Consider the following 27,261-nt stretch of genomic DNA (forward strand, 5'->3'; position numbering starts at 1 on the left):
GCAAAATTTGATGAAAAGAAATAGTTTCTTACTACAAATATTCCAGAACAACTTCTTATGTTGTTGGATGACTACCTGTCTAATAACCCAGCAAATGGAGGAATGGATTCAATTCTGTCCTTGACTTAAAAGACTTCCAACCCACTTCTTTCAAAGAAAGCATAGAATTCTACACGTGCTGTATCATGGAGCAACAAACCAAGCAAGATGCCTAAGACCAGAAAAGGAATAGAACGTGCCTGTGAACAAGGCATCCAAAGTCTTGCTCTCCAGATTGCACTGGTATTTTTCCAGTGGCTGTACAATGCAGAAACAATACTAGAAGGGATCACAGCTTGATGATCCATACTTTATCTGGGTGACTATAAAGCCAGTGCTGAAATTCACCCCTATGCCATGGATAGAATTGGACACTACTTTTCCAGATGAAGCCTTTACTGTCATGTTATTGTATTAAAAAGCAGACATTCACACTACCCTTACACTAAACAAAAACTGTGAGCCCCACTGTTTCAAACAACAGAGGTTGGCAGTTAAAATTTAGGACAGAATTCCAGGCTGTGCATTCTGGGTAGACAGAAACTCCTTTCTGCAGCCCCAAATCAACCATAACCTCATTTATCCACAGCAGTTTTGGCCCTCCTGAAAAGAGCCAATTGTTAAAAAAAAATGCTTTTAAATACACTCTGCTTTCTGATGCCTTCTCTTTCCCAAGCCCATGTATCCTCGGGAGGTGGCTCCTGATGCTTCTTGCTCCAGCTTCCTAAGTTTATGATCCACAAGTTACTATTCAAATCAGAAATTCCCCAGTCTCGGCCCCCTGTTTCTCTGAACAATAGCATGATGCAAAAAATTCAGATGTCTCAACACAGCCTTTGCAGAATCTCCCTAAGGGTCACCATGTGGCATGACTTGGGATTTGGAAACTTTTCAGATTGCTGAACTACATGAAGTTGAAAAGCCTTCAACAGTCATTGTCTCTGGGATCGACATTAGTTCAGGAAATGGCACCACCTAACACATTATCAACAGGGAGCTAACTTCTGCCCCTCTTCACAGCTGATGCCAGAGCAGCCAGAAATGAAAGTTAGGAAAAATCTGCTGATAGGAACCTGAAGTAACTGCTCCTTTGTGGAAGCACACCAGGTGTGGTTCCAGCCCTCTGCTGGAGCTGATAACCGAGAAAGGCAACACTCAGTCCAGCAGGCAGAAAGAGTCTGTGCTCCAGGCAGACTCCACAGGCTGTCCCGTGCTGCCCATACTTTCAAAGGGTCTTGACATGTGCACTAGAAGGAAATGTGAGGTGAATAAATGCAGACAACAGAAAAGAACCCACTTAACCTACTGAGATTCTTACAGAAGCTTCCCATGGAGGAGAAGAGTTAAGTCAGATAAAGCTGCAAGAATCGCTCTTCTTTAATATATATCCAAGGAATCTATTTCTGACTCTCCACATATATATGCATCTTCTCTTCTTTCTATTATCTTCACATTCTTATACATAAATATTCATTTAAGTTTCTTCAGTCATCACTGTACTGTCACACATCTGCCTTGACTACACTTGCTGGTCCTGCCCCCAGAGCAGTTTGGCAGCATGTCGCTGTCGAGGCAGGACGGGAATGAGAAGACTCACTCAGAAGGCTGCTGCGAGTAAAACTCCGATTTATTCAAAATAAACTGCTCTTTTATACAGAGCTTTGCAAATGTTAAATCCATTGGTCCTAAAGTGAAAACAACCAACAACATTGGTTCAGAGTGCTTGACGCACAGTGACAGAACTTAACTATAAACAGTGTGAGAACAAGAAAGATAAAGAATTATTTACATTCTTTTACAGCTCTTTCCCAGGCTTTTGCCTGGCTAGAAACTCTCAATTTCTTTGACTGAATCTGAGACCCACAGCAGCATTCACCTTTGCAGTCATTTTCAGAGCTTAAGATAACTCTTCACTTTAGTGTTTCTTCCCAATTACTCTCTTGTGGCCCCTTACAGAGCATGTGGATTTTCATATCACCCATGTACTACACAGTGAACCTAAAGGGAAGGCAACACCCACCCAAAATGGAAGCAACTTTCATTTTATTTATGCAAGGATGCTAGGTAGCAATGGAACAGACTGAATAACTCTAAAATACATTAAAAAATTAAATGGACGCTTTAGAACAAACAGGAAAATCTCACATCACAACAGAGTCCTCTCCATACAGATCTGTATAGCTGGGTTTGCTGCAGGGGAAAATGTATTCTGCCCTCCATCCTAACTTCATGTTGGGAGTGCACACCCATCATCCTGACTACAGTTTTCTCTAAAAGAAAAGCTGGATGCCCCAGCAGGAAAGTACCATAAAATGCTTCAAACAGTCCCCAGTTTTGAAGATTTGTTTCCACATCTAGTTCAATATAAAATATATGAAATATCTAAAAAGTATATTGCCTAATGTACCTTTATATTTCCCTGCCACAGAAATTACAGATTTAGCGTCTGAATACTTTCTATTCACATTGTACTTCATTTAGGCCTGAACAGATGGATTTATATGGAATACATTTTCTGCAAAACAGCAGCTGAGAAGATTTAAATAGCAGTTAGCACCTAAATTCAGAGAGACACTAGACAAGTGTCTGAAAATGATTAAATGGGATTAGTATCTTGTTCAAATTGAGTTCAATGTGAGTTATGCATCTAAACATTCAAACATCTAGAAGGGCTTTACAAAAGCATCTACTGCATTTCAGGGTAGCTATGCATCTTTGTAAATCTCATTTTGTCTCTATATGTCATCATAAATCCTACAAAACATGAAAGTCTTTAACTTGCCATGGTTTTCCTCGCATAAATAAGCATAATTTTTCTTAACTTATGAAAAACATTAACTTAAATTTAGAACTTAGCAGTTTTCCTTTGTTCTCTGCTTTATTCCCAGGGCAATCACATTTATTTAGTGTCATGGTTAAAGTTTAAGCTTAAACCAGCTGAAATCAGGAAACCTACTGAGGAAGAGAATTCAATTAAAAAAAAAAAAAAAAAAAGCCTTGTTACAGTAAAGAAAAAATTAATCATAGAGTACTTTATTAATAATATTATTAGCAATGACGTTATCTTCAACTGTCGTTGGAAATCACTGAAGTATCACAACCACAATTTTCTGTATTAGAAATTCAGTCTTCAATACCATTAGGCTACTAAGAAAGCTATATAATAATGAAATGTAGAAGAAAAATAACCGAGGATGCTTAGCCGGTTCTTTTGGGGACATATCAGATTATCAGATTCTGTTAATATTTATTATTCGGTAGAGTATTGAACATACTGATCCTCCACTGAGTCCACAAACAAACCCCTTCCTTGCCCTCATCATGCTCAAAATAAGTAACCTAAATGTAATGGTGGTGACATAAAAAGCCATTCTGAGGTGTGGTAAGCAATACCTTTGAGAAATGAAGTGAACATTACATTCTAAATCTGTAAGATGCACATTTTTTTTTTATTATTATAATGTTAACCTTGTACTAGTCTCACTCTTATTATTTCTTTCTTGGATGTGCTATAAATAAATCAGATGTAACTGAATACATTGTCCTTGTATTCCATCTTACTTACTACATTAAGCTTGGTTTGGCTTCCACTGGTCATAAGATCTTCCTCTGATACTTTACTAAAATTTTCCAGATAATGGTCTGATAGTGTATGAGACAGATCTTCAAAAGAGTATTCCTTTTCTTGGCACAATTTGATTTCATCTAAGAGCTTTGACAATTCTCCAGTCACAGCTTCACCTTTAAAAACAGACACACCATTAGTCAGTAATTAGAATAGTGGGGTAATTTATGCCTAAAAAGGAAATGCACATTCTTTAAACTTTATTATTATCTGTTATTTTCCATACCTTATCTTCTAAACAATGATCTTCATGCACTATTCTCTGCTCAAAAATAATAGTATCTTGTTCCAGGCAAGGAATTTGCTTGAGGCAATCTACATACTTCTGCATTTCCCTACACCTTGCATTTAATTAGGATGAATACATACTTACCCTTTCTAGTTTTCTAATCCTGAAAATTTATAGAAATAGCAACTACTCGAGAGTGTTAAATTAATCCAGGAAAGGAAAGTTTCTACAAACATACAAAATCCATACTCTGCACTGGGTTACTGTTTGCTGCTGTAATTAATTAATACACTACGTAAGATCTGTAAACTGTGAGTGACTAAGAATGCATGTCTCCCCCATCAAAGCAGCTATGCTTTATGAATAATTCTTTCTCACTCTCCCAGGATTAAATGGAATAGTGGAAGAATATACTGGGCAAACCCTACACATGAGTTAAAACATGTCTTCCTACAGCAGTCTATTAGAAACTCACATTTAGTGCTTTCTGCACTGTTTCATGTTTTCTCCTTAATTTATCAGATTTCTTTAGTTAAGAAATCTGCCAGAACAGCAAGACAATAGGCTTTCTATGTCTATACTGAGGACCACTATTGGAAATAGTGGTAGTAATAAGTACTAGAATCACACTCGGTGCTAACCATTCTGCAAATAATCCAGTGGCAGTACCAAGGCCTCCACAGACTGAAAAGATACTCATTACCACATTGGGTTCTGATTATGTACTCTGTGTGTGTTATACAGCTACCTTTAGTAATAGCAATGAAAAATGAAAAAGGCCAAGAGTTTCCAAGAGCAAGTAAGAAACCCCTTTTTTTAACTAGGTTTACAACAGTCATATTGGTGGAAACTGCAGTGCTTAGACTTGATAAAATACAGATGCTTCCATGCTATTCTATCTTTGGAAATAAAATGCTGAAAAGGAAAAACAGAGTGAGCATATTAAGCTCAGCATACATAAAACACACTTAAGTATACTCACATAACTACAGAATCCACTGATAAAATTGTATCTGCTTGGTCTAGAGCTCTGTTTCATTTTTTTCATAGTTACTGTTTGCTACACTAAGTAAACACAAATACTCAATATTTAAAGTATAACCATGTCCACTTATTACCAAAATTTTCAGAGAAAAGAACATAAGTTGATAATTAAAAGCATTTAATTGCTTTTTAAAATCGAACAGAAATTTTGCATTCCAAACTCTCGCTACTCTTAGTCAATGGTAGCTTTGCACGAAAACTTGTAAATTATGCAAAATTATAATCAGGTTTATTTACATTCTGCTTTTTAATTAGAAAATGTAAATTATTACAGATTCATATTATAACTAAAAATTGGAAGTAAAATACCTAAATATTAAAAACTATTCTAAAATCATTATACATTGTGCTATAAAGAACCAGAACTACTGCTTCCTACAAAACTATGTTCATGTCCCCAGTCCCACATTCTCCCACATATGGCCTGCAGTATTTCTTACTGGGCAAGAACGAGCTCTGTGTGACAAAACTGGACTGACCTGGGTGAGAGTGTACCAGTTGACTGGCTGATTGCAGCCAGAATATATAAAAGACAGATTTTGCCTATTTCTTTCAGGGCAGGTACTAATTAGGGTCTTTCACCTCTATCCAGCTCCCTATTTTCATGAAAGTCACAGAAAGGTAATTGATACTGCTAATCCTTTTCCAAAGTTGGTTTAAATTATCTGAAATTAGATTGTCAGTGAATGGCAGACAGATGGATGGGAAGCATGATCAAGTATGATTTCTCTCCTTTAGTTTCAGATAACATAATAGACAAGCAAAAGACAGCTAGTATGGTATACATTATTTATGCCTTGTAAGAGGAAATAAGGAATGCAAGATCATGACCTTATTGTTAAAAAGTACAACATATTTTAAAAATATTTGCTACTTAATTTCAGGACAGACTTTTCTATCACATTTGGCTTCACGATCCTGCTAATCTCAAAGGAGCTATTTATCTTCACACACCACATATGTGTAAGTACCCCAATGGGAAATATTACTGGAACTACAGGATTTGTTCACTATTACCCTGAAGATCATTACCTGACATGCATTAGGAAGCTTTATTCTCTCATGAATAAAAACTCTCCCAGTGAACATGTTAAAGAAAAAAAGAACATGCTAAACAAAGACCAAAAACACCCAACAAAAAACCCCAACAAACGCAAAAAATCACTACAAAGCAAAATAACACCACAACTCACACAAAAAAACCAAGGACAGGCTCAGTTATTTGCCAGCAGTCCATTACATTCACTCTGGAAGATTAATGAAGGCAGAAGTCAGGTTTGGTTCTACAGGAGGATGACTTTCATGAAAGACACCACACTCAGGAAATGCCCTGTTTTAGTGGCTGTCGTGTGGAAATGGTGAATCAGAACACAAAATGAAAGCACATGCACACAAGTGGCTGCTACAGTGTATGAAAGCTGTGTTAGAAGACAAATGGAAGAGCAGTACATTTGTGACCTTTGAAAGAGGCTTCCAAATATGAAACAACTGGTAGTTGAGCTCATTGGAGAAGATGAAGTAAATTCAATTTTTAACCCAAATGCAAACAATACCTGCAGAGTATTTAAACATATTTAGTATTTTTGTTTTGCTTGCTTATGCAATGGATAAGGTCAGATAAATTAAAAATACGTAAGATCAAACAATGCAGTACATTGCAAACCATTAGTGATTTGTCCTTTCTGAGACTACAGTTCCTTGCTTTTCTAGATCATATGGATTATAGAGTCATAGGTGATTCATGGTAGGAAAAAAAACATACTTGATTATCAATAACTTTCTTAATTTTTTTTCCACTTTGTAAGCTTGTATGAATGTTAATGTTACAGAGAAATTCAGTACAGCTTTTGCATTCACAGAGTACACGTATTTACTTTTAGCCTTTGGAGATGGAGGAACTTCTGGGGACAAAACGCAAGACTGATGTTCTGCACATTCCAGTGGGCATTCCTCTGAAATACTTGCATTTCCTGTTTCCATATATTCTGCAAGTTAAAGATACAAATACACTTAAAAATCTGAATAAAGGGGGGTTATTTCAATCAAGTATATTTGCTACTTCATTTTTCATGAAAGACTTTTCAAATTTTCATATTACAACCCTGTAATAATTATTATTCATAATAATAACATTATTATAAAAATTAATATTGTCATTGGCAAACATTACTATTACAACCTTCTAAAAATAATTATTCATAAACACTGCTGCAAGGCAGTCATTTGTTGAAAGTACTGTAAAACACTGAAATGGCCAGTCCTCCAATTTGTGGAAACAGCTACAGAAATCTCATTGTAAGGGTAATGTGTTTTTCTTGTCTCCTTGAAATATCAACATAACTGTTCTATTACATTATTACAGTTAAAAGAGACTTTTATTCTAAGTTTGTGGAGAGTTTTTTGTCAAGATATTCAGGATGTTCACAACACATACAAACATTGATATTGCTTAGAAAGCCAAACACTCTGCTTGCAGCACAGATATAGTACATGAGGAAAAACTAAAAGCAAATCTGAAAATTTAGTTTAAAATAGCAGTCTAAAAAGCAGTGTGCTGAAATTTCTGGTTTTTTCCTTAAAACTTCCCTTGCCACACGTTTGCAGCAATGTATAAAAAACCAGAAAAACATGAAATAATGAATATGCTAAACTTCAATTTCATTAATGTTCTTTTCTTATAAATATCTACATTGTTTTCATGTGCTTTTCTACACAAGCTACCTCAATGGAAGACCAAAATATTAATGAATTGCAGTGTAATAATAAATAAGAAATTGATTTATGCCATAATGGCAGGGTTTTTTTTTCCCAGCAGAGTAACTGGTTCTCAATTTGGGCAGTTATTCTGCATCTGCATTTTCTTGAGCTTATGAAATTGTTTAAATAGTTTCATTGTGATATGGATAGCAACCACAATAGCATATGTTGCAACACAGAGCACCAAAGTACAATAACATCTTTCATCAATATCACACTGAAGGACTAAGGAGTTTCTGGGAAGTGAAATCTCCCTGATTTAATTTCTACAGTCTACAATGCACTTGTTTAGCTTGCTGTTACTCATGATTAAATAACAAATCCCAAAACCCAAATACAATCTGTGATAAAAAAGACATTTGAGAAATTGAAATTGGAAATGGCATAGAACAGCATGCAGTTTCAAAATACTTTGCAGATTGTTGGGGTATTTTTTTAAAAGAATTGTATGATTTGAAAGAGCCATATATTAAGTTTAATGACTGGCAGTGGTCCCTGGCATAATCTGTCATAAATTTCATCATATGAAAATTCTGTGTGTGTGGGTCTGAAAGCAAAGATGAACTGTAGGAGTCCATGAGAAAACTAACACCATGACAAAATGCTCTGAAATGTTTTCCAGCTCTGTCAGTGATAGTATTTGTCAAGTTAATGTGCAAGATGGGGATAAGAGAAAAAGCAAGCCATACCCAAAGAAAACTAAAAGAAAATAGAAACTCATGTATGAATAATGTTTGCTAGGTAATTATGCAACTGTCCAAAAGGAAATGTAATTCTATTAGGCGAATGTTACAATTATTAGATTAGTACAGCTATAATTAGCAGAGGAAATGAAGGAGCTATTGTGAAGAACTCTAACCTTGTTGTCACATAATCACACAAGACTCTGGTTTTAAAATAATTCTCTATTTTTGTTCTTTATCAGTCCCCACTTCCAGACCAATGCACTTACCTCCTGGAGGCTAGTTCTGAAGAGGAAATCCCAAGTTCAACATAAGTCTTAAATACTTACTTTGAAAAACACATAGTTCCTTCCAGAAAACCTTTACAGCTGGCTCTCGCAAGGTATGGCACAAAAGGCCTACAACAGGCTGGCAGCATGCCAATGTTCTGAGGGTGCAACCCTTGAAACTGGGCTTTTGTGGGACTACTACTCCTAACTTGGTTTACGCTACTGAAAACTCTAGCAAATATATACGAGATAAAGACAGGGCCTCAGTTCAAAGAGGCTTATAGTCTTGGTAAAGGTATACTTACCCATAATACTGTCAGAGAAAGAGACACAGAACAGGTGATCTATACCAAAAGCAAAAGAAAAACACACAAAAGCACCGGATCCTTTCACCAGCAGCTGCATTCTAATCACCTGCAGCTGGCTAGGAATCCATCTTCAAATCTTGTCCAAACTTACTCACTGCTGAGTGCTTGAGAGACTGCTCAAGTGGTCAGGGGTGGATCATTTTTCTCAAAGCAAAAAGAGAATTCAGAACAAAACTAAGTTTAGTGACTTATGCCACTTCATGACCAGAAGTGTCCCCATCTGTGGTTTCACACAACTTAAGAAAAAAAATCATCATTCCTACCACAGGGGAGAGTCAAGGCTGTTTAGGACACAACCTGTCAAATTCATGATGGGACAATGGACTATATTACTTCTGTAAAAGTACTACTTCACCTTACCCAGAATAAATTTTACAGCTCAGTGTAAAGTAGGACTACTTTGGCTCTTAATACTAAGAGTTCAAAAAACTTTGTTTAGTAGGATTTTTTTCTGAAGTTACCAGATTTTGTCAAAGTCCCACTCAAGCCAAGTTGGACCCTGTACACAAAAAGCAATACCATAAAAGTATTACATACATACACAGCAGTGGAAATAAGAACAGTGGGGAATATAACTTAATAAGGGAATAAGCTCCGGGAAGTTCAAACAGCTGGAACTTCAGCTGTCTTAGGTTCTGTAATACCGGTTAGGCCAAAGAGATGGGAAAGACTAAACATACAAGCAGAGAAACACAGCTGCCTCTCCAGCATGAAGAGAGCATGGCCCAGCTCAGCTAGGGCTGCTCCTGAACTTCCAAGGAGTATAAAAGCACAACTTGCTTTAAACTTCAGGTCCTCTTAGATCCTAATTTTTCATTGAGTTGGTAGGGTTAAGAGTTTTGCTTTGTTTACAAACCTTAGCTTTTAGAGTAATGGTTATATTCATCTCAGAAAACTTTTTATTTTAATGGAAAATAAAAAACCCAAACAAGTTATTTTAATCCTTATTTTCCTTTAAATTAAGTATAATCTTCTTTCTTTTGTTTTTATACCCTACTTCAGCCATACCATGCGGTAGATTCACATAGAACATTTTTTCCCTATGGAGACCAAAAGGCTTTTTAAAACTCTAAAAAAAACAAAAACAACCAAATTTGATCACAAAATAAATATGAAAACTCACCTTTTTAAGCAGAAGACTCTTCAAGTAACTAGATCAGAGAAATAAAACTTGTACAGAAACCAGTCCCCTCCATAGCCAATATCCCTGCAGATGGGTGCTTACACCTCCTTCACATCTTCCTGAAGGGTAGCAATCTTCAGAAAAACCTGTGCCCTCCCTAAGATACTCACAGAACTTTTCTGAGGATTCTGCAGCTCCACTGAGTCCTACCCTAGCCAAGAAGCTTTCAAAAAACTCCTCCCAAAACAAGTTCACTTGCCCTCATGGGAAGGAACCCACCAGAGGCTTTGTGACCCAATTCCTCCTCTCTTTAAAGCAGCTGCAGTAGCAGGAAACTGACTGGTACCTACAATTATCAGGTGTGCTAAGGTGACAGACAAGCTGAGATGGAGGCTGGTTCACTTCAGCCTCCTGAATTTCAGAGGACAATTTCGAAATTATTCAAGTTAAGCTGAATCCCAGAGAAAGCTGAAATCAAGAAACATATTTGTGCGTGTGTTCAGGGAAGATAACAGAAACAGTATACTCCTATGATTGTGAGATACATAAAGGTGCAGCTAAACTTTCAGTCTCAACAACAGTAGCTAAATTAATTCATGAATGCAGTCAGTGCTCTACAGCCTTTGCACAAGTGCCTACAGAAGAAGTTGAAAAGTCCCCAGAAAAACAAAACAAAATGAACCCATAAACAAAAGAAATAAAAAAATAAAAACAAAACCAAACATTGAAGGGAAATTGAGATCTCAATTATTTTCATCCCATGTAGCTGTAATTAAATCCTTGACTGAAAAAGTATCCCATTCTTCCAGTGAGGCTGGCCTTCCGCACTCAAGGGAATGGAAGATCTACTTGTTCACAGAAAGAGCAGGAAAGAAAGAGAGAGAGAATACATTTAAAAAAAAAAAAAAAAAAAAAAAAAAAAAAAAAAAAAGCCGGTGCTAATGTCACCAAAGTTATTTAAGCAGAGAGGAATAGAAAGGAGTTCTGGTTCTGCAGCTGCTTATGGATTTTACATTTATGAATAATTTGGTAACAGGTACAAACAACGTTATGTTCCTAAGCAGCTTCAGCAGAAGAGAGGAAACAGTTTTCCACTGCATCTCCCTCCATACTATCTATGCAGCAGGGTTTACTGGGGCTCATACCATTTTTCATCTGTTTATATACTGTCTCCTTTGTTTTATAATAACGAGAATTCTGCTTCTAGAATTAGTAAAAGAGCAAGATTCTAGTAGAGAGCATAGTGGGCTGTGGAGAAAGAGTTGAAAGACGGTACAGCTTGCACCTGCGTCACGTTCACATGTGCTGAAACTAAAACACAGCTGGTTGGTTTAATTTTAGGCCTACTACCCTTGGCAACATCCCTTTTATCTCCAATGCCTAATTATAAAAGCCCTAAGTGCCAGTACTGTTAACTGCTTCAGCACCAAGTGCTGTTGTTTCACTGCACCCACGAAATTCATCCAGTAGCCTGGCCTTGCTTGGCACAGTATCCTAGTTCTCTTCCAGTACATAATACTTATACAGCTATTTCTTCCTTAGTATGTTAAAAATCTAAACCCTAATAAGTAATTTTAAGTGAGCTCAATGCTACTCAGACCTGATGAAGACACAGAAATTGATGTGACGTACACAAAAAACAGAGAAGCAAAATCTGAACTGTCATTTCTATTAATTTCAACTATAATTAACAGGCAGAAAAGAAACATTTAGGTGTTGCATAGCTTACTCAGCCTTTTTCAGGCTGCTCTTTAAAGTGATATTTTAATTTATTTTCCCTCTATCACATAATGTGGCAACATCTCAAAAAAGATCACAGCCTTTGCAAACACAAAAAAAAAATACAAAAATTAAAAAAAAAAAAAAAAACTTTTGCAGAAATTTCTATTGCGCTTTTCTCAGGATAGTGAGAAAAGATGTAAAATAAGGATCACAAGAATGCTGGATCACTTCTAAAACCTCATGGGCAAAAGGCCTTGTTTCTTCAAACCTACAATCTGTAAAAATTAGTTTTCTAAATATTCTTTAAAATAAGAAGAACAATTTCTATCTACAATTCTTAAATTCTGGGAAGGCATTTATTCACAGGCGGCTACCAGCCCTATTTGGTTTAGTATCATCTCATGGGGTATAGTGTTACCACCTCCATTAACTGCTTCTAAACACAGAAATTACTTTTATCTCCTTCAAAGAAGTTTCTTATAAATATCCCCAAAGCCAACTCATTTTCTTTCTAAACATTTCCTCCAACTCTGTTACCCCTCTGCATAACAGGCCCACCAGTAATACTAGTCACATAATTTCCTTGCCCATTTCTGCCAGCCTGTTCATATGCATCTTTCAGACTTTGTTTTATATTTTGGAAGCTAATGTTTTGTGACAGGGACAAATACTATGCTATGTTAATACTATAAACTGTAAAGCGGCACTCAGAACAGTGCAAGGGGGAACCAGAAAAAATTAATGAGAATGCTTGGTAATAAAATCTTAGTCTATTGTGGCAACAAAGTGAAAGAACAAATCAATGCCAGTATGTCTGCATAAAGCAGAAAATTAGCAAGAAACTTAAAAAAATCTGGCCAGTAATTGTCCGACATCATTAATTTAATTTCTGTTTCCTATAAGTCTACATGAAAGAGCCCTGTAAGCTGCTCTAGACAACCATCTGAAGACAGCAGCTTTAACAGGAATGTATTTGGAAGCCACTAAATCGCTCTTAGTAATTGCCCTTTCTTAGCATGGAATTAATTATGCACTGAAGTCAAACTCAATTATAGTACATTCAGGATTCCAAAAATTCTAGTGCTTCATTGATTTTTCAGCTACAACAGGATAAATACCCACACTTTAGTGAAGAGTATAGTCAGCTGTCTTTTTAGAGGAGGGTAGGTCAACTACATCATCAGTAGTGCTAGTACTGAGTCTTGCCACTCCTGATTTTTTCAACTTCAGCTCAAACTTTGATGGATAAAGATTCAGTGAACATTTTGCTGAAAAATAATCTAAGTTCCCCAAGTGAGTTGGAGCTCCTCATATTGTCTTAAGAGTCAGAATGGCATCTTTGTAACCATTTTTCATTCTTGCACATAGCTTCTGATTATAGGCAGAGAGCAAAAATAAACAGCTGCTCATTACAAGACAATTTCATCACATTAATAAGAGCTGAAACTACTAAGCAGTCATTTTTATACTTCAAGGTACATTTCTGAAAAAGACTTCATGTCACAGCAACAAAAAGGATTGAAATTAATATATTTCTTTTTCTCTGTGTGTGTGGTAAAGACTGAGGGCAGGTACTGATCCATCAACATGAGAAACCCACAAGAGGGGGGTGCAGTGCTTTATTACTCATAGAGAAAGGGTACTTGAAAAAATTGTTCATCAGTGGGGTTGAGACTGCAAGGTTGTCACAATAAGGATCAAAGGGAACAATAAAGAGGTAGTAAAAATTAAATTAGTTTACTTGGTGATGGGATTTTATGATGAATCTTCGATTAATACCTGAAGGATGATTGATTTGGATGTCTAAGAAAGTGGGAGCTCTGACTGACCCTTTTCCTGCCACTGAAGAAGTTCCAGTATGACTTTAATCTTCTTTTCCTCTACATGGTAGTATATTCATGCTGCAGTTCTGTGAGGACTTAAAGGTTGACGTTTGAGTCTGACTCAAATTAGAAACTCCCTTCTGCTTACAGGGGAAGTCCTGTGTCCCCCCACACCTCTTCCTCCCCACTTTTCAATGCACATTACTGCCAGTTACCTGGGACAGAGGTAACTCTGGGACATGAATCACACAGGAGGCAAGCTAATTAAAACTACAGAAAGTATAGATTTTTTAATATAATTTTTCATTATGTCATATGTATAATAAATATATATTTTGTATACTATTGGTTCGTTAACTAAATCAAGTCACTTTGAAGTCTCATGTAAATGGAAAATATGTCAGGGAATTGTGTAGGTGGAGGTAGGGGAGGAGGAAGGGAGGAATTGAGGGAAAAGGCAAAGGAAAATAGGAAGAAGGGAGAGAGGGAGACCTCAAGGCAAGCTGTTAACTGGTTCAGCTCTAACATGAATCTGCTCCTTACAGGAATACCTCTCCTAAAGCCTGCAAAATTTTCAATATACTTACAGAAACTTTGTATCTTCAAGCCCATCATCTTACTGGAAAACTTTATGGAAGCTGGTCAACTAGTTTGGAATTCATTCAGAAAAGAAATGACACAGTATGGTTGCATGACCTCCTTTTCTCTAAGAATTGCTCTTATAAATTACAATTACAAGGGAGCCTGTAACATGAGCTAGTTCATGCGTAGAACCAACACTGAACTGATTAAAATGGCTTATTTAATCATGGCAATAATCAACACAGATGAAGATGCAGCACTGATACCTGCAGGGACCTCCTCTGTCAAATGCACTTAATGAAAGGCCAAGCTGAAAATGTAGGGAAAAAAATCCATAGAAGAGAAGAAATTACATTTAACACTGAGTTATGTTGTAGTTCATGTTTCAGCACTTTACTGCCATCTTCTAGAGTAAATGATTGAAGTAAACAATGAACTTCCATCAACTTTACACCATGAAAGTAAGATGGGGAATGAGAACAAATGCATGTGTGAAAATCTTATTATTTCTCCTATAATAACAAAAGATACTGCCTGGTTTATTATTTTTTTAATTTAAGGAAAATGAAGAATATAATGAAATTATTTGAAAAATTGTCATCATCTTTCCATCGTTTAGTTGCTACAAATCAAGCATTTCAATTGTAGGTTATCATTACACTTTAATGGAACTGCTATTGAAATGTTACAATATGTTATGGTGTGATGAAGAATGTTAAAAGACTATAAGTGACACACCATACTAATGTCAGTGGCCCACAAAAAAGAAAGGGTTTACTCTGAAATTCAGATATTGAACAACTTATTGTTGTTCAACTCATCTTTTTAAATCAAAAGACTGCTCCTTTGTGTAATGAAACATTTAAAGAGTAGAAATTACTATATACAATAATATTTCTCTACTATCTCTAACAGATGTGTAATTGAGTATGACTTACCTTGAAGTAGAGCTGCAATTTGAAGAGACTGCTGAGATGGATGCTCTTTAAGTATATCCAAAACCGTTCTACCCAAACTGTCCTTTATGTTGGTATCGATTCCTGAAAAAGAAAGGGATCTGTGGTGGAATATTTAACCCTAAATGCTTCAGATTATAAATGTGTTATATCAGACTGAATTATCTGACGAATTGAAAGCAAGTAGTTTTACAACTGCATTGCAGCTGAAGTACAGGATACATTTCTGTTTAAACCTTGAGTAGCCTAAAACTCACATGGTGACATGGATGGTTTGGGATTATTTTAACAGATTGTTCCTAAACAGCCATCCTGAAAAGGATATTTAGTAAAACCAAGAAATTCTCTGAATGTTTTTCCTACATTTCTCTCCAAACTGCTTTAATTCATTGGGACCTTTCTAGTCCATAGTACCAGTATGTGTTTCAGGAGCAAGACTGAAAAAGTTTTTATCTATATGTTAATAAAGTTGTACTTCATGTCAACATTTTCAAAATTCATGCCATGAATAGACTGAAATATCCATGTGTAGTATACAGGCACTATGAACAGCCACAGGATTTCCTCACAGACCATCCATACTGCTAACAACTTTATCTTCAACTGTGAATTAAGTTTGAGGCTTGCCCTGGATCAGAACCTGTTGTACAGGATACTGCATGATTCTCTACCTTTCATTTGTAGGAGTTTCCATGGAAACAATGGACATTTTCCCCATTTGTTTTGTGAGAAACACAAAACTTTCTCACTGAAATCAAACCCAAAATACTACTGGGCTATTTAGCAGTGGCAGCTGACTTTCAGAGGCCAGACACACCAACTCACATCTTTCCATTGTAGTAGTTACTTATAGCATCTTCTGACTCTTTTTGAAGCAGAACTAGAAAAGAGGGGATTGTTAGGTACAAAAGGCAGGAGGTGGGGAGTTGCAGAAGTGCAGAGTATTTAGGGTTGAAGGAGTTCACAGTGAAGATTCTACTCAACTGTCTTGACAATTGTATGCTTGTAGAGGCTGTAATATGTATCAATCTGAAAAAGGTGGGCTTTTTCTGTGGTCTAAAGGACTTCTTATGTTTGTGTAATGATCTCCAGTCCTTCCTTTTTTAGGAAATAAAAAGGTCCTGCCTTTTGACGGCAGGTGAAGATCCCTTTCAGTCTCCTTTTTCATCCAAACAGAGGAGCAACTTGGAAGGACCATTTTCTTTTCTGAAAACAGGTCTGAGATCAGGGATACACTAGTTGAAATTAGGATATACCTTCTTTTGCAATATATAAGTAACACCACAAGAACTGATAATAAAGACCAATGGGATCCCTCAGTGTAATGGAAGTTCATGGATCTGCAAGAAATTATTTCTAAGTGTTTTTATTCTCATTGGTTTTACCATTTACCTGAGAAGACAGTTGTCTAGATGAGTAATTTACCTATAAAAATTCTGAAACTTATTATGCAGTAGATGGGTTGTTTGGACTTTATATCCCTGTTCTTTTCTTTCAGGACAAATGCAATTCTCAGAGACACAGTGCCTTCCCCTTTCTTTGCAGGCACTCAGTTTATCCAGGAAATGAAGAAACAGAACGGTATGTATGCTAGGAATAGCTAAGTGAAGGAAATAAATGGGAACATGAATCTTCTGGTCTCTACATCAAAGAATATTCTTGGCTGCCTTTCAGAGTGAATAACAAAATTTTATGTAGCCATTTTGTTCTCATAATACATTTATTCTCAAAATACAGTGCCATACACTGAGTCATATATGGAATTTCTGAATCTTAACGTCACCTTTGTTCTTATTCTAAAAGAACACTATTTTAATGAGAAGTACATGTGATTAAATTTGCAAAGGCTGATAAAGAGAAAATAATTTGTATAACCAAACTGAAGGAGGCTTACACCAAAATAGGAAAATTAAGGGTATTTGTTCAGTGTTTCCTGTAAATCAGATTTACCTGTTTCAAGCAAAATGCGTACTACCTCCACCTTTCCAAACAGGGCTGCTTCATGTAGGGCACTCCCTTTTTCTGTCTAGAAAAGAAATATTGTCACATTTAAAATACCAATTAATCCTTCTGTAAAAATTACACTTGGAAAATACTTTTTTTTTCTCCTCTATTTTACCTATACATAAAAGACACAGAATAGGCAAGAATAAATACTAGAATACAAGATCATTTATTATTATTCAAGACAAAACCAAAAATGCTGTCAATTTCTACTGTAAGATTAATAACTATATAAGAAAATAGAATAGGAATAGAATACAGCTCCCTGTAAACAAGCCTGCATTTGTGTAAAATTTCTAAATTCCTATTATTAGGCAGTGAAAATCTAGTCAACACCATCAGTGGAACACAGTTTTTCAGCAGTCAGAGAGTTTACATGTGGACATTTACAATTAAATGTTTTAATGTGAAACTGGATCACACCCTAGAAGGTCAATTCAGTTATGTGGTGAGAGATGCCCTAGGATATCCTGGTGTCCAGCTGCTGGTCCAGTTGATGTTCACATTTGATCTGCCTCACAGCTGCCTCATACAGATGCCTTGGATACCCTAAGGCACCCCCAACAGCTTTAGATGCCTATGCTCATGCCATTTAAATTCTACCTAAGATGTCTGTGAACTTGATTTGGCAGATTTTTTTGACACAAAATTCTTTGTGAGCAGATTTTTGCTCAAATAAAATTGATAGTACTGAAAACCACACTCTCTTAACAAGCTACTTTTCTTAGTATTTATACTGCTGTTACTGAAAAATCTGACAGAATAACTTTCTATCCAATAGCATTATCATTAGCTAGAGCACTACTAGATCTCACTGAGTTACTGACTTACCTTCTTTTTTATATATAATAAATTAGAATTTGAAATTTATTTGTGACAAATGCTAAAGGTTTTACTGCTTGAATTTGTTTTTTCTATACCTTATCGAAATCATACTTACTATGGTAGAAAGACCTTAAAGATACACACACACAAAACCCAATTCTGAAATAAAAGAGTAATTCATTATTAATTAGTTGTGTCAGAATGCATCAGAGTTACAGCAATGCAATGTCAGGATATTTAGAAATAATCTGAGATCCTGAGATAGGATGTGAGCACACTGTAACTGTACATGGAGGTAAAAAGTAGAGCATGCCCAATGACATCCACATCCTGCATACCACTTATAGTATAACAGAGGGGAGATGGAAGTCATTAAGAGAATATACATACGAAACACATATCTCAAAAAAAGGTCTAATGTTTCCATTTTCAGAAGCAATCCAGTTGAACATTCCCAGGTTTATTTGGAACAAGAAGACTAAATATTCAGATTTACTTAGAGATGGTTTCAGAATCCTTTAATCAAACAATATCTTCAGGAGACTTCCAGTTACTTCAATTGACTTCAAAATGGGATAACTGCAACAACAGTGCAACCACAGAGGTACACACAGAGATTACTGTGCAGCTCAGAAATTTCTGGGAATGAGAAAAGTTCTCAGAAAAGTCACTGATAATTCTAGCTCTGATTACTGAAAGAGGCTTGACATCAGCAATCTTGAAAAAAGCCTATTATCCTCTTGGTGTCATACGGCATTTCCTTTGGATTGATCACTTACTGGCATGACTATTGGGTGGACCTGCTACTATTAAGTCAGAGTTCTCTGTCATCGAGGAGGAGTGTTAACAGCAGGTCGAGGGAGGTGGCTCCCCTTCTGTTCACTACTGGTGGGTCCACACCAAAAATGCTCTATTCAGTTCTGGGCTCCCCAGCACAAGATGGAGATGGAGCTACTAGAGAGTAACGCTAAAATTGTTAAGAGACTGAAGCATCTCTTCTATGAGAAAGGGCAGAGAGAGCTGGGACAGTTTAGCCTAGACAAATGAAGGCTTACAGTGGATCTCATCAATGTGTACAAATATCTGAAAGGAGGGTATAAAGAAGTCTAAGCCGGGCTTGGTCATGGTCCAGTGACAGAAGAGATAATGGGGGAAAACTGAAACACAGTAGGTTCTGTTTAAATTTTTTTTTTTTTTTTTTTTTTTGGCTTTGCATGCAAGTGAGCCCTGGTACTAGTACAGTTTGTCCAGGGAAGCTGTAGGATCTCAGTCCTTGAAGATATTCAGAAGTTGTTTGGACAACTTCAGAATATCTTCAAGGGCAACTTATTCTACGAGATTCTGCTTGAAAAGGGGGAGTTGGACCTGATGACTCCCAGAGCTCCCTTCCAACCTCAACCATGCTCTGATTCTGTCAAGAATAAAAATTAGTGATGTATGTATCAACAATGAAATCCACAGACGTTCAATTGTTAGAGGAAGCCAGAGCACTAAATTTTATTTCTATGAGATTGAACTACAAAGATGAAAACCTGTTGCACCTTGACTAAGATTGTAGATATTCTGTACTAATAAGGATCTTCGTTTAAGGGAAAAAATGGTCTACATTAGTGACAACAACTTTCTATTGCTGTACAATGATCTGAGACTAAGAAATACCAGCGTTCTGGCATACTGAATCAACAGCTTTGAGGATGAGGAATAGGATTTATCCTCTGATTACCAAGTTAAAGGGTGAAAAAGATCCTGATATGATAATTGGCATGGGCAGAAGTCTTTCTGTTCATCAAAATTCCCCACTGGAGGAAAGGTCAGCAATATGTTCCTTGAGGAAAGCACGCATTTTGTAAGAAATTGAATTAAAACAGGAGAAGAACTTCCGGTAAGGCAAACAAATCTATCTGGGAGCAATTTAAGAACCAGAAGATAGTTCTGCTATGCATAAAGGGAGTATAGGAACTTAACCCACATTTACACATGTAATTCATAGAGCTGGGAGAAGAATCCAAACTTAAACACCATTTTTTTCCATATATGCTTTCTTGCTTCTTAGTCTATTCTACCATGATATATCCTGTCATATCAGAACATTATCCTAAAAATGCTTTACAGAGATTCCACACTGCCCCACATTCTAGGGCAATCTGTGCTTTATAACTCTGAGCCATCAGCCAATAGTAATGAATGTCACATCCTGGAAATGAGATCTATATTATGAACAATTTGTTCAAAAGAGGAATTTAAAAGGCACAACATATAAATAGTGCAAGCATCTGTACACTACGAAGGTGATTTTCTGAACAAGAGGGGAAATATTATCATGAAACTGAACTAAAACCAATCTGAGAATATAGAGATTGAAAGCACACCGGTAAGATGCAGACATGTAATCCTGCATAAGATGTCATGGAGATGAATGCTGACACAAATCTTAAAAGCCCTAGGCAGGATTTCATGGTAATAAGTGAATAACTAACAAGTGAATCAGATCCCTCGACCTAAAAACTATCCAGAAGGCAGAAATGCCCTTGTTACCAGACAGTTCAGTTACAAAACTCTGCTTTAACTTAGAGGCAATGCTGAACCTCAGGATGAACAGGGCCAAGAGAAATTTAGACTGGCTAAGTAGATGTATCTCTCTTTTTAAATGTACATGTGGCTTACTACTTGAAGGTAGAACTAAGTTCAGAATGTTTTATTCTTATACATTAGAGCATTCACACAAATCACAAGGATTAAAAAATATAGTTGTAAGTAATTTCTATACATTATTTAAGATGTCCTAGAACTTTTAGGTAGCTCTTTTTCACTTATAACAGTGTGCTTATGCATTAATATATTCTTCTTGTCTATACTACAGCAAGTGAGCTTAAGATTTATAGACAATTTTCACTGCTTTACTTCCTGAAACTTTCATTGCCTTGGATTATATTTTCCTGGCAAAGTAAACACTACCATTATATTTGGAAAGTCTTTCCCAGTGGTATTTAATACAGAAACTCCTGGCAATTTTTCATGAGCAAAGTGAGCTAAAGTCTGCTTGAGTTTGCACCAATGGATAATATATTGATTCTGTGGTATAAGTTTTCTGTATATGAAATACAGAGAGCTAGAGCACAAATTGTGCTAAACATATAATAAAACAGTCCCTGCCCCTGCTTACTACTCAATACAGGTACAGTGTCACAGCAGAACACATAAACCAAGCTAGGCCAGGAGATATTGTCAATAGGCACACCAGCACACCCAAGTCAACTTGGCATACAATTTGCAGGCTCATAGAGAAGCATCAAGAGTTTTAATAATTACAGATTTTCTTTTAATCATGTAAATATGCAAGAGCTTGTAATTAGGTCACTAGTCTAGCCTTTATTCACAGGCAGTTCGCTATAGTTCTGACATGGATTTCAGACAGAATCTGAAGGACAAAATGTAGCTTTCCAAATTGATTCAAATAATATCCTCCACAGACAGTGAGAGCAAAAAGGAAGGGGCACAGTTTTTGGCAGAACTACTAATGATAAGCAGTGGAAATCGCCATCATTATTGGAACAGACAGGGAAGGCAAATAGGGATAGACGAAAGTTGGATAAACAGAAGAGGTGAAGATTTTAGGGTATTTATAATTATTGAACTACTGTTTACATGAAACATACTGAACTGTGCAGTGTCTTAATTTACTGAAGGCCCAAATTTTATCACTCAACCAAAACTTGTGTATTTTTCATATGTTTCAATTTAAATGAAAACTCCAAAGTGTAAAGAGATGAAGCAGATTTGTATTGCCCACTCATAAATAATTCCAGATTGAAGGATATTGTATAGACTTGGTAAATTAATAAAATGTGTGATTAATTAAATAAAAAAATTAAATGCTCTCTTTTATTAGTCCAAATCTATGCTGTCATTAAAAGTGCTCAGGGAGTAAAAAAGAGAAACATAAGATGGCTAAGGTAAACCTCCCATTTAAAAAAAACATCTTTATAACTACAGGGTGATACAAGACAGGCTACTTCTATCAATCTCTAAACATTCTGAGAGATCTTTACTGGTGATAAACTGAATTTATCTAACATGCTTAAACGTGTACAAAATTGTTTACCGCATAAGATTTTACTCTGTCAATTATTCTTTCCCAAACAGATCAGATCTTTCCTAAGCAGATTAGTTTAATTAATAACAAAATAGTTGAGTTTAGTTTTAAGTGACAGGCTGATATTTTGTGTTCTCAGTTTAATAAGCTGCCAGTAATCATCAACAGAATTTTTCAGAGGCTATAGAAGTAATAAGTTAACAGCAGGTACAGAGCCAAATTACCAATATGTTAAGATGCTGAATGAAAAAAACATATTGATAGGGAATGTGTATACCAGCAAGAAAATAAATAAATTATATTTCCTTATCTCAAGTGGGACAAAACCCTAAGAAACAAGATAACCTAGTGAAAAAAAAATATCTTTGCCTCTGACTAACTACAAAAAAAATCTAAGAATATAAATGACACAAAAGCAATTAGAATAAAAAAAATTAAAACCAAGTAAGCCCTATAATTTTAGTGTAGATGTCAAAGAGATCACCATTACTAAAAGAATCCTTCATTGCTTAAAAGATTGCAACCACTGTATTTTGTAAAGTCTAGTGAAAATTTTTTTCTATAACTATAGATAAAAATTGCTTAGGAGAAGTCACAGTAGTGCTAAAATTATCTAGATTACATAAGAGAAAGAACACATTTCATAAAAGTATTGTGTAATATTTTGCCCTCATGTAACCATCAGTTTCTAATTGTCATGACAGACATTATTTTCCTTCAATTATTCTATTTCTTAAATATCAATTCAGGCACCAGTTTCTTTCTGATTTTTTCCTCATTCTTTTGCTAGATAAAAGAGAAATTATAGATTCAGAAATATGCATTTGAAAGATCTATGTTGCTGTAGCATTAAGCTTTTCTAAATTAGTGACAATGTAGTAGCAGTAAAGGAAAGGAAAATAAAAAATGAGCAGCTTATATTAACCTTTGCAAGTGTCTCTTTCTAGTAAAGAAGAAATCAAATTAAATTGAAAGCTTGATGGGTGGCAAATTCACAAGCAGACAAATCAAACAAAAGTGTTTCACTTTAAAATAGTTTGAAGCAAGTATCAACACTAACTCAAAATAATCGAGAAATAATAAAAGTAGCAAAACAATTTTACCACATTTTGCTATGGAAGGCACTTGAGAACATCCACTTCTAATCTTAAAATACACTAATATTTTCTGATTTGCTCTGTTGTTGTTTTTTTTTTTTAATCTATCTTTTCTTCCCCACTTTATATTTTTTTTCTCAAAAGTTGAAAAACATGATCTTGATAGAAGAACCCAGAAATAAAAGTGTATGGAATCCAAGTCCAATCTTTCTATATAAAAGGAAATTTTGTGTATAAAGAATTAATTAAATGCACCTAAATCTTAAAGTGGATATAATTTTAATCAAAGTTTAGAAAAAGTTTGCAAGATTTGTTCACAGAATCTTCTGAGTTGGAAGTGACCCAGAAGGATTGTCAAGTCCAACTCTTAAGTGAATGGCCCACACAGGGATAGAACCCACAACTTTGGTGTTTTTTATCAGCAGGCTCTAACCAACTGCTAAAGTGGTAGAGAATGCCTGACTGTGACTTTAAAGTAGATGCAATTAAGTTTGGCTGGTTGCTTGCATCATCTGAAAATAGATATAAACCTGAAACAACCTTAATTCAAAGCATATTTTATACAGCAAGAGAGAGAGCAAGGAAGTTACCCCATTTATGAAGATTAAATCCACTCTACAACAAACACAGTACCATCAATCATATCAAGAGAAATCATAAGATTAAGGCAACATTTCAGAACGCATAACAGAACCCAGTCCCCTGTAGTTAAAAGACCTGGACACATTCCAGTACAAAGAATTGAACATAAAATTGACTGCTGCTGTACCTTGTGTCTCTTCCCATCTATGTCTATTTTATTTAAAGTTACCCCTTTAATGTCCTTATAACCTACTGTGCATAAAACAAGACACACCAAACAGCTGACAGGTTGGAGTCATTAGCTGGGAGAGTGCATTGCTATAGAATTTTATCTTAGATTTATACATGTGTTTAGAAATTGAGAAAATAAAAATTATTATTACTTAGTAACTTGAGTTTAGAATGGAATAATTATAGGAAAATGAGCTCACAGTGAAACACTGTTTTAGATTGCTGTAACCACAAAGGGCCATAGCTTTAGAAAATCAGCTTACGACCTTTACAGCTGCTGCTGTAGAAAATATATTTATATACACTTACATGAATGGTTGATATGACTTTTGCATCTACATGTTTCAAGACAACATTAAAACATGCCCTCAGCTTTGAAGATACATATGCTTCTTGAGCTATCCCCATTGTTTGAGTTGTAATAAATAAAGCTGTATTATATATCACTTTGCAGCACTTCTAACAAAGTAAATACAAGTATATTTTAAAGAAAAAAATGCAAGTAATTTCATTTAAATCATAGGGGAAGGACAGAAGGAATTACACACTAACTTGGCAGCTGACATCCATTCCAGCCTCCAGAAGCACCTGTACGACAGCTTTGTGGCCATTACGAGCAGCAAGATGCAAAGGAGTGTGTTTTCTTGTATTACAGTTCATCAGATTTGGATATGCTTTGATGATCATTTTCACAACGCGCAGACGTCCATAAAGTGCTGCCAGATCCAGAGGTGTTTCCAGTTTGTTGTTTCTAATTGTGGGGTCTGTCAGCTCTTCTAGCAGAACAGCAACAACTTCTGAATGACCATACTGAGCTGCACAATGCAGTGCTGTTTCATTTTCATTGTTCTGTTAAAAAAACCCAAAAGCTTCAGAAATTCATGTTTAACCCACAATAGAAATGCTCAGCTTCTATAAATTGTTTTCATGAGATCACTCAGAGGCAGAGTTTCTAATATAATGTATGGTAATACATGTTAAATGCTTCAAAATTACTCCACTGACATTTTAATAACACACTAATATACTGAGCTTGCCACTCTCAGGCAGATGAGCTCCCTATGTGTCTGCATTGCTCCCAATGCATTTTAACAACCCCTGAAAAACCTTGTAGCTTGTGATATGCCAAAATCTGTAACCTTCTTTGATTCAACTGTTCCTGAAATTATTATTAAATCCTTCTCTTAAAAATATTCTGACAGTGAAGTCTCTTCATGATTTTGCTGGTTTCATACCATAGCAGTTTATTATTAGAGAAATGGAATTATGGAGTAAAACTGTATAATGTAAATATATCAGAGGCACAAGGTTAGTTTCATGTATCACTATAAAAAGTTACTATCCAGACAACAATTAAAACTCAGAAGTCAAAACAAGGTCTATAGAAAGACTTAGCAAATCACTTAAGCAGTTGGGTCTTCTCAGAACTCCAGAGAGAGGTATGTATGTGTTTTAAGACATTATGAGTATGCTGTATACTGAACAGCAATAAACCCTCCCTTTATAAAACAATGACGTTCAAGTTTTTCCCAAAATATTACTCAATAAACATAACAATAAATATTGGGAATATGCACTATATTTTTAATTGTTTCCTTCCAATTATGTCTATATACTTGCAACACCAAAGAGACAAATAGCTTCAGGCAAATACAAAGAAAATAGTTTATTGAGCTCTGTGAATTCTGTCATCTATATTATTAATATATCATATAAAGACCTTACAGAGCTTTAAAATACAATAGATGCTATACATTGTAGAAATATATACATTTAATGCCTATTTTGATAAATTTGTAAATATTGTGATAGTTTAGGAATGTTGTAAAAGTATAAAACCAATAAGCTAATGTGCCATATAAAAAATTTAAGATTAATGTAAATTCAGAAAAGATTCTAAAGAGGGTAGAGATACCATTCTAAAGGAAGAAAAAGTGGTACATCTGAATCTGTAGTTCTATTTTTCAATGAGCCAGCTGAAGAAAGTTCAAGGGACCGAGAAGTGAAAATAGAAAAAAACCAATTGTCTTTTAAAAGACAGAAAGACAGAGAAATAAGGCTTTGGACTCTTACTCAAAAGCTAGCTAGGATAAGAATATCCTTGTTGCACAGTAAAAACTAAAAAGGAGGAAAAGGTAAGATCCTTTTTTTGGTAATCATGTTTCTAATTCTGTAACCAAGAACTTGACTCTTGGGTTTGTAGTTCTAACAACATTGCTGTCATTTTCATCTCTCACAATCTAAAATGACTCAGATGAACTTGGGAAACACAAGAGACAGATCAATACATTCAGGTAAATCAGTGTTGCAGTCAAACTCATGGATGTCCGCAACACCACACAAGATCTGAGAGACTGGAATTTGTTTCCTGCTAAACTGCAACACATAGGCAGGAGAAGATCCAGGTGGGAAGTGAGAAGCTTCCACTGGCAGACATGGCTTGATGACTAGGAAGTATTTAAATCATTGTGCATTATTCAGACCATCATGTGGACTTTCTTCATTACACAGACCAGAAATTCAGATTAAAATATATATATTGTGACAATACTACATTGCTGCAATGTTCTATAAACTACCTGAAAGAAGCTTTTTGTGCTCAAGGGACCCCTATCCTTAAATAGGACCAAGCAAAGCAATTTTTTTACGTACAATTGTACACCAACAAATCACAAGCATAGTTTATTAAATTTTTTTAAATTTCAGTATTTCATGGACAGCTAGATGAATAGGCAATTGCAGCCTGATTTTGTGTAGAATTAATATGAAAATCAAATAATTGCACATGAAATGACAATCATGGTAATTTTTGCCTCCGGTTACGGTATTTATATATCCAATGGAAATAGTTACACAAATAAGTTATATGTCTAACTATATTGGCATTCTGTGAGGTAAATAACAAAATATGTGTTTACAATTATAAATATCTGTCCAATATCTGCTTATGTCTGAGGGTTTTTTCAAGAACTTATGGAAGTACTAATTGAACTAATTCAAATCTTGTGCCAATGATCTAATACTGTAGTTTAAAAGTATTCTGATTAAATTTTCAAAGAAACAAAAATTAAATTTGCTATGGCCTTCATCTAAAAATGTGATAGACACAGACACAGATCAAACAGTACAAGTCGCTGCTGCTGAACAGCAAACTGTAATTTGCTCTCTCTGGATAAAGAATATCCAGCTGAATTTTCACAAAAAGGCAT

The 27,261-nt window shown here is 35.5% G+C and overlaps 1 protein-coding gene across 11 annotated transcripts in view; it reads right to left on the reverse strand.

Moving 5' to 3' along the window:
- Positions 1 to 27,261, reverse strand: part of ANKS1B (ankyrin repeat and sterile alpha motif domain containing 1B) — a 404,826-nt gene that overhangs the window by 321,875 nt on the left and 55,690 nt on the right. For 8 of the 11 annotated variants that reach the window (XM_030262159.4, XM_072923255.1, XM_072923243.1 and 5 more), the window contains exons 4-8: positions 24,605 to 24,901; positions 17,171 to 17,246; positions 15,203 to 15,304; positions 6,812 to 6,922; positions 3,605 to 3,780 (exon numbers count right to left, since the gene is read on the reverse strand). In XM_030262159.4, the coding sequence (XP_030118019.4) occupies positions 3,605 to 3,780; positions 6,812 to 6,922; positions 15,203 to 15,304; positions 17,171 to 17,246; positions 24,605 to 24,901 (762 nt within the window). Of the gene's footprint in view, positions 1 to 3,604; positions 3,781 to 6,811; positions 6,923 to 15,202; positions 15,305 to 17,170; positions 17,247 to 24,604; positions 24,902 to 27,261 lie in introns of those variants that run through there. The other 3 variants (XM_072923245.1, XM_041713791.2, XM_072923246.1) reach the window with 3 other exon arrangements.

Source organism: Taeniopygia guttata, chromosome 1A (assembly GCF_048771995.1).
Source record: "Taeniopygia guttata chromosome 1A, bTaeGut7.mat, whole genome shotgun sequence".
Classification (NCBI taxonomy): Eukaryota; Metazoa; Chordata; class Aves; order Passeriformes; family Estrildidae; genus Taeniopygia; species Taeniopygia guttata.